This window comes from Cinclus cinclus, chromosome 6, assembly GCF_963662255.1.
Source record: "Cinclus cinclus chromosome 6, bCinCin1.1, whole genome shotgun sequence".
NCBI classification, from domain to species: domain Eukaryota; kingdom Metazoa; phylum Chordata; class Aves; order Passeriformes; family Cinclidae; genus Cinclus; species Cinclus cinclus.
Window position 1 is genome coordinate 25,601,007 of NC_085051.1, and position 14,025 is coordinate 25,615,031.

The 14,025-nt window shown below is 41.5% G+C and overlaps 1 protein-coding gene across 1 annotated transcript in view; it reads right to left on the bottom strand.

The window, feature by feature from the left end:
* The window catches only part of LTK (leukocyte receptor tyrosine kinase), a 56,835-nt gene that overhangs the window by 9,868 nt on the left and 32,942 nt on the right, over window positions 1-14,025 (bottom strand). Inside the window, 15 exon segments of the mRNA XM_062495365.1 lie at window positions 427-491; window positions 1,737-1,827; window positions 2,530-2,716; window positions 3,361-3,471; window positions 4,217-4,369; window positions 4,866-4,964; window positions 5,491-5,536; window positions 5,539-5,565; window positions 5,567-5,677; window positions 6,544-6,606; window positions 6,608-6,700; window positions 7,219-7,350; window positions 9,489-9,639; window positions 10,179-10,356; window positions 11,910-12,011. Of these exon segments, the coding sequence (XP_062351349.1) occupies window positions 427-491; window positions 1,737-1,827; window positions 2,530-2,716; window positions 3,361-3,471; window positions 4,217-4,369; window positions 4,866-4,964; window positions 5,491-5,536; window positions 5,539-5,565; window positions 5,567-5,677; window positions 6,544-6,606; window positions 6,608-6,700; window positions 7,219-7,350; window positions 9,489-9,639; window positions 10,179-10,356; window positions 11,910-12,011 (1,609 nt within the window).

The following is a 14,025-nucleotide window of genomic DNA, read 5'->3' on the forward strand; positions in this document are numbered from 1 at the left end:
GGGGAAAGGGTCAGAGTTTGGCATTTGTCTTTTCCTGGGATGGCTGAACATGTGCCTGTTCATGGGAAGTAGGGAATGAATTCTTCAGTGCTGCTTGGCTTGCTCACAGAGATTTTGCTTTAACTATTAAACTGTTTTTTTCTCAATCATGAGCCTTTTTGTCCTGATTCTCTTCTCCATCCCTCTGCTGTGTGCAGCCAAGCTGCCTACTGGCAGTAAAGCACCAGAGACAGGCAACAAAAGAACCTCAGTTATCTTGTTTGAGATAAACAAGTAGTACCTTATATGCTACTAAAATGCCATCTGGTGAAAAATAAGACTGAACTTCTTTTCTGAGCACAGGTAAAGGAGTAAATGATTTGATATTTACCTGCATCTCTCTTTTTCCCCCTGCCCACCATCAGTAAAAAAACCCTTAAACTATACCTGATAATCAATGCTTCCATCAGGAAATCCATCTCATCCTGCTCAGAGCAGACTTCTGGCAGGGTCTGTTGAGATGTAAAGGCAGTGAGGGCCATCCCACCAAAGAATTGAGAATATTTGTGTGACCACCAGAGAAAAAAGAAAAAAAAAAAGAAAAGAATGAGCATGTAACGTGTAAATCACCTCAGCAAACTAAGAGCAAGGGCTTATCCTTTCAGTGGCCAGTTTATTGCACTGCATGTGACCCATTTGCTAGTTAAAGTCAGGATAGGAAACCAGTGTCCTATTTGAAGATTTTTGTGTAAATTGAACTCTATGCACAATTCTGGAAGAAATATATCTTCAGGTAAATATCAAGAAAAATATTAGATGGGGACTTATAGACCTAGAAAGGTCTTTAAAATGACAATTGTTATTTATTCTCCCCTTTCTTTGTGTCCACACTGAAGTACATGCTTGCATGTCATATGTCACATACAGCCACTTGATTTAAATACTTGTGTCACACACCCCTGTAGCTTTCTTTCTTGCCAGTAGATTTGGACAACATCTTCTACTGATACAGATGAACTGGATTATCAAAAATGAATGACATGCTGATGATCTGTTTGCCACTGTCCTCTGGTGCTTCTTCCAGTCTGGATAGTCAAACTAGGTTGGGCAGTTCCAACTGCTTACTAGTGTCTTGGGTTTTCACCCACATTTCTGCAGTGTCACAGGAAAGTTCATAACACAAAAGACAGGATGAGTAACAGTAGAACTTCTTTTTTTTTAATTTATGAAGGCTATGTTCTTGAGCTGAACTCATAGATTTGGTTCTCTGAGTCACAAGCTTATAAAATAACAGAAGCAGACTATGAGGATCCTTAACTTCAGGGCTGAGTAATTGACAAATCCTGACGCAACGGCAGTAATTTCAGAGAAAACCAGCCTGTTGTCTCTTGCCATTAATGACAGTGAAATTAGTGTGAAAAAGCAATATATATTCACAACAGCATCTTTAACACTGTGCAATATCAAAAGATTACCTGAAAATTTTACATACAGTAGAAGAGCACTACTCTCAGTATAAATGGAAGTAACTGAGAAACAGCACACATTTTTAAATACATCGTGTGGAAAAAACTTGTGAGAAAGCATTCAAATCAAAGCTGATAATGCCTGGATGCAGCAGTGTGTCCAAGCCTGCATCACACATATGCATGTGCCATTATACATGTGATACTCATGCATTTCTAGCTGGAATAGTGATAAGGTAACATGGTTCTTATGGGAAATTATTGCTATATAAGAAATTTGTGGATACTGACCTTGATAGCCACTTGCAGAGGGTTCGGGTCCCCTGCAATGCCTACCACAGTTCCCTCATAAACCTCACCAAATGCACCATGTCCGAGTGCCCTGCAAGGAAAGAAGAGAGGGAGCAGATGTTGTATGTCCTTGAATCCAGAGATGGCCAAGCTCTTCTTTCCATCCAGTCCAAGACGAATCAAAAACAGAGTTTTGATTTCATTTTGAAGCTTCTGAAAATAGCTTATCAGTGTTTTCTGTCACTAAAAAAGGGAGGTTGGATCCTTGATGGTTCTGACCAAAAATAGGCCTGCTCAATCCTAGGATCTATCACCAGGTATGGCAAAAGAAAGACGAGAAAAATGGAGGACAATGGAATAAGGAGGCTAGAAACTGACGTCTTCAGGAGATTGTATAAGACATAAAAGCAATCAAATTGTTCCCTCTACAGCTTATATAACCTTGATCAGTATCATCTGGATGTTGAAGAGTAGCTTAGCTTGTATCTCTGTGTCAGGAAATGTCCTTGGGATAGGAAATGCTGAAACAGACATACTGCTATATATTTGGAAGGGAGCTACTGCCTGGAGGCAAGTGCAATAAAAACACAATCACAGCAAAGTACTCTACTCACAGAATAGAATATGTGTGGGAACATAGAACAGGAGACTCACGATCTTACACTTCTGCTTGAGAACTTGATGGAATCAAATTATCTTAGAGAACATAGCAAGCATCACATCTGTTCTATTTTGGCTGACTTGGACGGGGTGATTTGCAGCTAGCTCTTACAGGTGGCCCTTGTTTCCTCACCGAAGCAGAGAGATGTTCTTCCGTGGGATCTCCTTCAGCTCGCTCAGAGTGGCAGCCTTCCCTGCAAAGCAGTAGTTGGGGTTGTAATCGGTCATGATGACAGATGTACGGATTTTGCTCAGTTTGTATTCTGGGCTCTGCAGTCGTGCTCTGGATCCTTCCAGTTGCTGCTTCTTCAGGTGATAAACTGCAGGTGGGGAGATGAATAAAAATGCACAAACAAGATCTACAGCAGGACAGAAAAGATAATGCTGGCCGCACAGAACAGAATGACACTAATCCCATAATTATAAATGGTGCAGAAACATCTCTGGTTTGCCAGTATCGTGCTCTTCTTCACAGTCTTCAGTGATTTAATACTGGATATGCAAACAGTCTTATTCCTGCAGGCACCTAATCACCTGTGAAGAACTTAGGTTTCCTAAGTTGATTGAGGAACGGTGCTCCACAAGACATCTTGCTGATATCAAGTCCCAAAAATCAAACCGTGTCTCTGAATGAATTATATACATAATTACAGATTGTGATTTCATGCAGTATTGCAGTGGCTGCTACAGAAACACCTGCTAAGAAGGCTTTCATGGCTCTTCTGTTCTGTGACAAGTACCAGGGAAGACCAGTCCTTGCCCTTTGGGACTAAGTTTGGGCCTAATTGTGAGTGGTGATGTTTTCTATCGCTTCTTTTACCTTGTTCTGCCAATCCACTAGGGAGACCACAACGTTTTGGCTCCAAGTATTGAAAACAGTGGCACATGGCCAAGTGTCTCCTTTTGTCTAATTTAACTGGAAAAAAAACAGGTCAAGGGGTGATAAGAAGTAAGTTTGTCTTACTGATAGACAGGCTGCCACAAGTGAGGATCATTCCAAGCACCACAATCACAGACACCACGGCTAAGAGGAGGGGGAGAGGCAGCTGTCCCTCTGGTATAGAACCCTGGAGCACTGGAAGAATAAAAATAGAGGTCCATTAATCAGAAAACAACAAGAGCTCCCTGTAAAGCATCCCTCTGAAAGTTGTTTGCATTTCAGAAAACAGTAGAGAGATCATCATCAGAGAATCTTATAAAAATTACAGCAAATCCCTCTATGGCCCTGAAGGTTGAAAAAGTACTTAAATAATTTTTAAATCATTGTGAAGATAGAACACAAACTGATAAAATGCAGGTTTCTTATCCATTCTTCAGTTTTCTAGAAATGGGTAACATCACTACTCATAAGCTGAAAATTTCTACAGTCTTGATGTTTTGAAGCTCCAAGAGACCATGAAAGGAAATAACTGTGAGTACAAGGAATCAGCTGACAGGCACAGTGGGAAACTGCTGTGGAAGGAAGCAATTTGTGGCTTAAATAACTCAGCAGTAGGTGGTACGTTATCCTGGAGAGGTATTTATGCTTAAATATCTGATACACTGAGCTCATTCAGGAAATTCACACCAAGTCTCTTTACAGATATTTTATCTCCTGCCTAATCTGAATGTGAATATTGGAGATGGTGCTAGAGAGATAGCTCAGCATGTAAACAAAGGCCAGCAGGAATTTTCAGTCCTATATTTGACCAACATTTCTCACAACACCTTGTCCACCAGAGCCACTGGCTGTAACTTGAGAATTGAACATCAAAAAAGGCAGGAGATATGATATAAAGAAGAGAGATGTTATCCAATGAGGCTAAAACTTCATAACTTACCAGTGCAGGTGACATTGTCGTTGGCCAGCACAGCCCCCATCTCACACTGGCAGACTGGCAGGTTGGTGTCAGGGTCCCGCTTGCAGTTGTCTGAGTGGCAGTGGCTGCAGTTAAGATAGATCTGAACCTCCACCTCACCGTGACTCTCCACAGCTGGACAAGGAATCAGACACAACAGGTGGGCTTAGTTCAGTTTTTCCTATCTTGTTCTAGTGAGGTAAAAAAACCCCAACAAAACAAAACCCAGCATGTACCTACAACTTCTCTCCTTCTCTGCAGGAGAGCAGATAGTCCAACACAGTGTGGACATGTCAGAAGCCTGATGGGAGTCAGTAGGGAAGAAGATATTTGGTTCCTTAAGCAAACAGAGAGGCCTTGAAATTAATTGACTTGGAAAAGTCAGGGACTGAGGATGTGTGGTTGAACCTGATGAATGGTGTCTCTCCTGGTTTAGAGATTGAGAGAAAAAAGGTCCCAGGAAATATTTAAACAAATGACCACAGCTAAATATCTGCCCTGCAGCGTGAAATAAGCTTCAATGAAATGAATAAAAAACAAGGACAGGAGAAAAAGAAGTAGGAAAGAGGAAATAGAGAGGAAGAAGGAAAAAGGAGGAAGAAAAGAAATGAGAATAAGAACCATGTTGTACCTGCCAAGGGATGCAAGAAGATCTCTCCTATGGGGTTCACAAAAGAGATGCCATCCTGCCCACCAGCTGTGATATCATCACTATCAGAGGCATGGCCCCCTGGGGAAAGAAGAGTATGGCTAGCTGATCAGTGCTGCATGCTGCAAAATATGTGATGTCTCTGAAGGTTTGCAGTCATTCCCATTATCACCTGGGGTCACTCTGCAACCTTCCAGTGATATTGGAGTGTATAATGTCAAACCCTCACTTGACCCAGCCAGTACCAAGCTTAGTGAAGTGACTTTATCTAACATAGGCTTCTCAGTTTAGCAACATGAAAATGCATTCTTTTCAAACAGAAAAAAGAAATAGAACGTTTTCCATGGGTAACTTGAGAACAGATGAAGGGGTGATTCATCACACCTTCCAAATATTAAATCACACAGGAACACTTTTATAACCTTGATTTTCCCAGTTACAAAGACATGGTGGATGGCAGGGTGGGTTTCATACTGTTCAGCTAGAAGTATCTGTGCCTCACCTCCTGCAGCCATGCACCTCTGCACTAAGAACACACTCCCTGACCTGCAGGTTGCTCTGAAGGGCACAAAATTAGTCACTATGACTATTGCCCCAGCAGGCTTACCTCTGTACCCTCCACCTCCTCCCCCAGAAGTACAAGCCTCCTCCTCCTCCCACCAAAACCACCAGAGGTGGTCTCACTGGAGCTTGGCTAGAGCCTGGGGACAAGCTTGACCTCCTTCTCCACCTTCCAGAAGAGACTTCCCAGCCTGAGGAAGCAGACTGTCATCTTGCCAGCCACCACCTCCCACCTTCAGTCAGAGAGTGAGAAAAGAAAACAAGAACAGTGGGATAAGCACAAGCAGAGATGCTTTGCAGAGAGACAGAAATGAGCCCTTATTAATTTTCTTAAGTACCTAGCTCAAGGTAAACCTTTCTTTAACTTTAAGATAACATATAGACAAGCTCCTTGCTGCGTGGGCAATAACAAACAGCAAATCTAATGTGCAGACCTGTGGTATGTGCTGCATAAACCAATACCTCAGCACCAATTTCTTGTGGTGCTAAGACAATAAGGAGCCTACCACTCCCCTTCAGGATAACAGGTTAGGGCAGTCAGCCATGTAAGATGCTGAGTTCCCCGGGGAAATAAAAATAATTGGATTTCTACATCTCACTTTAGTGGCCCCTCTGTAAGCCTGCTACAGCAATAGATCGACAACCACTATATTTTTTTTTATCTCTTAGGAATAGATTCTAGTCACAGCCATCACAAGATTATAAATAAACTTCCATTTCTGGTATAATTCCCATAATATAATTGTTGTTGTTAAGGTTTAAGGGGAGTAAGACGAAAAAGTCCTGTCTCCAAAGGCCATTGTTATATTGTGAAGGATCAAGCTCCATCCCCAAACATCATTTTCCCTGGTTCAGTTCATAGAAAGAGAATAGTCCTCCTATGGAATTGCCTCTACTGGAGCACTCATCACCTGTCCCGTACATTCTGTTTTTATCTGGTGACACAACATAAGAAGATATCCTTTACAGACTACCAGCATATTCCTAAAAATTACTGCCACAGAAAAATTCCAAAAAGAGGGCCCTTCACTTCATGCCTACAAGGCAGTGAGTGTATTCAGCCACCTGATTCAGACCTCGTGCGGTTTTAGTGTCTCACCTGCTGCCCCAGTCCTCCACTGACTCCAGGTACTGCAGTGCTGTTCTCAAATTGCTCCAGGGGGTGCATCATCCAGGGAGTTGTCCTAGCCATCAGGTAGGCTTTTCCTTCCTCCTCCTGCTGCGATGAGCAAGAGTTCGAAAATCCCATCCTTCTGCTGGAAAACCCCCCATCAAACATCAGAAAAGCTTCACATCCCTTGGATATGTGAACTCACACAAACTTATCAAAGACCATGAAAGCATCCCAAAGAATAATGGCCTAAGGCCAGGGCAATGCTACTGCTTGTCTCATAGAATCATTACAAAAATATTTCACATCCTGAGTACAAAAGTAACCATTTAACTGAACATCAAGGTTTTGTGATTCATTTTTTTTTAGGACTGCTGCCAGCATTAAAGTGGGATCCTGGTGTAATTCCCACATGTGAGCTGTTAAGGACTGAGGAACCAGTTCAGCTAGCCTAGTGAGTGACAAATATGAACAAGGATATGAAAAGAGATAAACAACTAAAAAGATAAAAAACAGAGACAGAAAGAGGAGAAGAGAGAGGCAGAAGAGGAAGTTTAATTTTTCATAATCTTTTTTAAAATTTATCATATGCCATGACTGACAGTGAGAGCTAGTTGCTCTGCTGGACACTGCTCAGGCAGGATGCAAAGAGGAAATACTCACTCTAAAGATGTAGGTTGCTCCTCCTCCACCCCCACCTCCTCCAGCCCATTCCTTCAGGTCCCTTTTTTTTTTGTAATCTTCTTCTATGAGAGATGACTCCCCTAAGCAGATCTTCTGGGTTTCAGGATTGCCCTGAAAGAAGACAAGAAACAGATTCAGATATCAGCAAAATCCAGCTCTTGAGACTTGTCTGTGTATTTCGGTATAATGTCATAATGCTTGTCATGAGTATTGGACATATATAAACCAGTGTGTAGAGGATCTTTGTAGAAAGTGACCTTTTCTATTAGGACTAACAGCTGAGGGATAGATCTGTCTGTAACTTCTGATTTGCAAACTCACATTACACATGCAAATAAAATTTAAGATTCATACAGGAAAAAATGTAATAACTCGTCAATTTCACATAACTAATACTTTGCATATTTAGAACTTCTTATAGCCAAAAACATTTAAATATCTTTGATTATGGATTAATTCTGAGAACTTTCTTACTGACACATTTACTATTTATTTCTTAAGGAGATAAACGCATAAAACAAAGTTGACCCACACATAGTTGAGAATAATCTAATGATCTTAGAAGAGCAATTTGGAGACCCAGTTGCCTATTCCAGTGCCAGTCTTACTGCCTGTGACCTCTCATTCATGCAGAATCACAGAATGAGGAAGGCTGGAAGTTACCACTGGAGGTCATTTATCCAGTCCAACCTCCCTGCTCTAGCAGACTTCCCTGGAGCATGTAACTCAGGATTGTGTCCAGATGGCTTTTGACTATCTCCACAGAAGGAGACTCTACAGTCTCTCTGGGAAACCTGCTCTAGTTCTCAGTCACCCTCACAGCAAAGAAGTTCTTAATCACGTTCAGGTGGAACATGTTCCATTTTCTGCCTATTTCATCTCATGCCAAGACTGAGAATGAGATTGATTGCAAATTGACAGAGGGAGAGCTCTGTCTCAATTCTGTTAGTGATGGTGCATGGCCTTTCTTGTTGGTGAAGCAATTTGTCTGGCTGATTGAAACAGGAGAACAAAAGATGGCAAGGTAGATGAAGACCAGGGAAAAGCAACTGGGGTAAATCTGAGGAAAGAAAATCAAGGTTTGGAGCTGTAGAACTTCTTTAGAGAAAGAAAAATATTAGTCACCCAAATCACAGTTTCCAAAGCCAAAGATATTTGGGCTTTGGAAGTGGGAAAACTTAACTGCAACTTTTTCCAGTAGCACCTGCCAAAGGGAGATAGTGCTGAGTTATAATTTGCAATTTGGAGAACAAACTATGAAATGCAAGGGATTAATGGACAATTTTTCAGATTAAGACCTAAGACAAGAGAGTGCACTGAAAAGGGAGCTGTAGACAGACAAATTTATCTTTCATTTAAATAGATAATGATTCTTGTACTATATAAAGTGTAGAAAAGGTGGATTTAGAGTTATTGCAGCATCTGGGTAAAACATCATATCCTGTGGGAAACTAAACAATAACTTCAAATGCCTATGGGAACAGTTTATGCATCCCCAAACACACCAGTCTGTGGGGAAAAAACAGCTTTGTTTCTGGGCAGGGGTTAACAGCATCTCTGGAACAAGACACTATCAAAACACGATGCTGAAAAGAAGCAGTTTTTGATCTTAAGTGACAAAAGGACTTTCAGATGATTTGTTCTAGCATTTAGGGGACACATATATAAAAGTGTTCATGTCATCAGAATTTCTATTTCTCATGAGTACTCTTTTGTCATCACAAAAACCTAATCCAGGGCCCGCTGGAGTTAGTGGGAAGATTCTCCCTGGTTTTGGTAGGCTTTGGATTCAGACTTTAGTCTCTAAGCTTAGAGAGTGTGTAACACAGTGCAGCCACAACACTGCTGGATGCTTCCATAAATAATAGTAAATTTTCTGAAAAAAAACAGCAGACAGAAAAAACCCTAGGCTGTGGAAAAACAAGAGAGGGAGCACATCACTTGCCTATGAGTTTCCTGCTTACATAATCACAAGAGAGCTGATGAAGAACTTGTTTCAAACACCAGGAGCTTAAAGCAAAGTTGCTGTGGGCTTTATATTTGTTAGTGCATTTTGGGATTGTTTTTCTTTCCAGTGTTCCTTTTATCTGTTTTGAGATTATTTCTAACTTCTTTCATCAGTTCTTTCCTGTCTCCTGACTGGATTTCGTTTCTGGATTCTGGGATTTCTATCTTTTATCACAAAATCCAAGCCACCCACTGAATAGTATCTGCAAGATCTCTGCCCACATGTGCTTTGTGGCCCTCACCCCAGGGCAGGCATCCTCCCCCTGCTGCCCCACTAAGATGTACAGCAGCTCATCTTTCTCCAGGTAGAAGGTGGCTGAGATGAAGACCCCGTGGGACCTCTTATTGTGGTTTTTGGCTCCCTTCCCCCCGGCTGCTCCATAGGCAGAAATCCTGCAAGACAAAGCAAATAAATGAGGAAACAACTCTCACACTTCTCATCCCCAAAGTAAATCCATCTGCAAGGTCCCCCCAGCCTTCACTTCCAAACAGAAGTATTTCTGGTATTTCTCCAGAGCAGGCTCCCCTGCTGTAGCAGCTTGTGGCTATTCTTTGTCTGAGACCCATGTAGGTAGGATGCACAAGAGGACAGAACAACCCTCACCCGGGTACTGAAACAGAGACTGCAGGAGCAAATAGCATGAGCTGGTATAGCCCACTCCAGAAGCCTAAGGTTACAGGACTGAGGTGATGGCAGAACTTCTACTTGACTGCATGCTCACTCTCAATCCTCTTCTGATCTCTTCTATGTCACTGCTCACCTTCTCATTCTTCACAGTAGCTCAAATATGTATCCTTACAGCTACTGCTCCTATTTATTCATTGTCCCCTCCACCCACTTAGTACAGGTGGTCCCACACTTGTGCTTGTTGAAACTCCACAAACAAAAAGCAGTTAGAGGTGGCTGCCCCCCAGCACACACTGATCCTCACCTGTATCTGTTTGTGGCTGGCACTCTCCAGACTTGTACTCCCCGGAGCCTGCCCTCCCTCTCCACAGTCACGGAGACGTTGCTGTTCTTGTAGGCACTGTCACACTGAGCTTGAGTTGGCCCGTGAGGACCACTGGCACCACATGTTGAGAACCACCACAGAACAACAGTTGTGTCTCCTGTGACCAAAACAGCAAGAGTTGAGCTTCCCTGTATTTCTCAGTACTTACATTATACCCACTTTCTTCTAGCCATAGCACAGATACTGCTTTGTTATGGTCACTGTTTTCTTTTCTCCTCTCTCACCTTATTACCTGCACACTATTTGATAAATCATGGGCTGAAGAGAAACTTTATCAATTGGGTGTGTGGGGAGAAAGGAAAAGGGAAGAGGGACTAAACTTCTAAGAAGGGGTTTATCCAAGTGTCTCACAGACATGATCAAATTCCTCTGCTCAGTGCCCATCTGAAGCAAGATGTTCAACTCTCCGAATGACAACTAAACCATGTGTACAGAGACGGGGATTGAAAACATCTGCCTTTACAACTAGTGACCAATTATGAAACACAGTGAAAGTTTTAAGGGACTTGTCTCAGGCTTGTACAAGAAGCCTGTGGCAGCAGAAACAGCCAGGGGACAGGTAGCCTCATGCTACCATCTGTAGCGACTGTTCTTCCCCTAGAAATTTCTTTCCTGGTTCTCATTAAGTATTATCCTTTTGTTTCTACAACAGTGCAGCAGATAAGGATGTCCTGCATTTCACAACTATTTCCTAAGACCCCCCAAAAAAATCCATCTTCTCCACTGAATTAGATGAGGACTAAGAATAAAACTTTTCATTAATGTATCTAAAAACTGTGTTCTGCAATTTGTGCACAACAGCCAGGGTAAAAAGTAGAACTGTTTAAGAGCTGAATGATTAAAATAGAGGTAAAATTTACAAACTTTTAAAATAGAAACTCTAATCTTGCTCAAAGGAAAAGGCAAGCAAAACTGTCCTTAACAGACATCATCCTGTGAACGTGCAGATGGATCAATGCAGTATGAATTCCAGCTGCATTACAGCATTCCCCTGAGCTAATGGGAACAGACAGCAGTACAGATTCCTGGTGAATATGGCCTTCAGGAGCTGGTACAGTCACACACTGGTATTTGTTGGCCACAAAACAGCCTCAAGAACACCTCTCCTCCTTTAGAAAGCTCTTCTCACCCACACAATTCTTATCTGTCCTCCAGAGTGGCAATCTCTCTGTAAATTAGTCTCCAGTGTTCCCTGTTCTCCTACTTTTTCATCCAATTTTTCTCTTTGGTGGATTTCCTAATCCTCACATACTTCTCCCTGGATTTTCATCTTTACACCACTTTTCTACACTCATTTTATTCAGCTTCCATGCTCAGCACTCTTTCTATGCCCAACTTTCTGCACAGGTTTATACCTTTTGTTCCTAAGCTGCCTTTCCATGCTTGCTGAATTTGAATCATGCAGCTTCTGTGTTCACTTGAAGAAATTCTGCTTTTCTTTAAAGAGGACCTGCCATTGCAGGGCTGGTGAGCTGGGCTCCAGCAACCCCCTTCCCTATAACCAAACAGAGACTACCTGACACTCCACATCTTTGGCATGGATTATATATAGTTGTCTCATTGCTGTAGGGCAGGCTGATCCCACACAGGAGACAGGAAGAGAGCCACCTTTTATAGCCAAGAGACAGGTTTTAGTACTGAATCACGTACCTGGGACGGAGGGCTCTTCCAGGGGTTTCAGAAGATGCTCAGCCAGGATACTAATCTCACGTGGGTACTGGTGTTTCCCAACAAAATGATTTGGCTGTCTTCCTGTAATAGTTTGAAGAATAGAGGAAAGAGGTGGGACAATGGGATGGTAGAAAAGAGAGATGGAAAATTTAAATATTACATTAATTAATTAATTAAGTACAACCATTTGGTTAAGACAAGTAAATACCACCTTGGGTAGAAAAGGTGACTTGAACAACCATAATTTTGTATTACTCTTTTGAGCCCGTGTCTTAGGTTAGTTACTTGTATCTGTCCTGAAGGCAGTGGGTCTACACATTAACACAGACACTCCATGTTATCCCATGCAGGATAAGATCTTTGGTCTGCAATTTCCTCTAGCTGTGATTACAAGAGATTTTAGGAAAAAAGTAGTGTGGGAAACAGATACCAGGTATTGATGTTCTGCTGGTCAAATGGACAGGTGACAATTCTGGACAGTCACGTTACTGGAGGTGTAAAGGAGAATGAGGACAAAAATCATTATCTTTGGTTCTGAATAGTGTCTTGGCAAGTAACCCAGCTTAACATCTCAGCAACCCAACTCTGAGCACCTGAGAGCTCACTTAGAGAATAAATAACTACATAAAATTACATGCTTCACTAACATACACAGTTAAGAAACAGAAACATACTCTTGATACAAGGTGTAAATCTTCGGGCAAACCTTTTTGAAAATCACAGAGCAAAGCCATACATTTTTGACCACTGAGATAAGCTTTAAATAAAACCAGCCCTTTCTCAGCAAGGAGGAATTTCAAATCAATTACTGATCCGAAACATCTGAATACATAGAGAACATCACAACACCAAAGCTGCCTTACAACGGGAAGAAGTAATAATGAACCCTTCCCTCATAATCGGCAAGCATACTGTTTCAATATTTAAATTACCCGTTTTTATGCAGATTTTTTTTTAAAAATCTCTAAGAAAAAGGACAGGCTTCTTTCCATTTTGTGAACCCTCAGTTACTTTAATACTGAACATTTTTCATCAGTTGAAAAACATTACAAATATTTCAATTTGTTCCAGTTGTGAGAATCTAACAGCTGTCTGATGCTCTACTGAAAAGAGATTCACTCAGTTCCAGATGGACAATTATCTCTGCCACAAAGCCACTGCTCGAAATAGCAATAATTAACACCCTTGTTAGCTGTGTCAGAAAGGCCAAATAACTAATTGAAGCATGGAGACCTTGCTGAGCTTTTACTCCTGAGAATATTCCCCCCAGGTCTGACTGAAAGCACATTGCTGCATGCAAATAATAGAAAGCTTTGTACTGACACACTCTGTTCATACTGAGATGGAGAACTTCAATGGATGAAGTCGTCAAGCCAGTGAAAAATTAAATTAACCCAAAACAAATGAAATTAATCAAATGCAAGGAGGAAAACAGAATGAAAAATACAATGCATGGCCAGAAAAGATGCTCCCCGAGGCCTGCACTGAATTACAAATTCCAAAGGTCACAACAGTTTCAGATATTCAGTGATGTACAAGAAGTCGGGTTATGTTTGCCAAAGCAAAGGAATGTAAATCACTCTCTGGAACAGAGTTGATCTGTGTGTCTGCATGGATACTTTTGTGGCATCCCAACTGAAAATCCTAAGGCAAATGCCTCATTTCCAAACAAAGTCTTTCCTCCTTCTCCAAACTGTCTCAAACCCTTACTCTTCAGAAGAAACTTTCTGTCTCCTCTGGACTGAGCAGCAGATCAGCTGCAGCACAGGCTGAGCATTGCCCTGTCCACATGAGCTGTGAATGCTTTCAAGGCTGATGTTTCATGCACTGTCAGTCACAAACTTGTAAGGTGGCATTTTCTACAAACCTAGTGTTGCCCTGGGACCCAGGGGCTGGTGCTTCAGTCTGTTCTAGTTTCCACTTCCTCTTCTAACAGCCAACATGTTGACTGTAGAGTGAATGGAAGGGAACAAAAATAATATTAATATTAATATTAATATTAATATTAATATTAATATTAATATTAATATTAATATTAATATTAATATTAATATTAATATTAAGGTGTATCTATATAAAAAAATGCAAAGAGCAC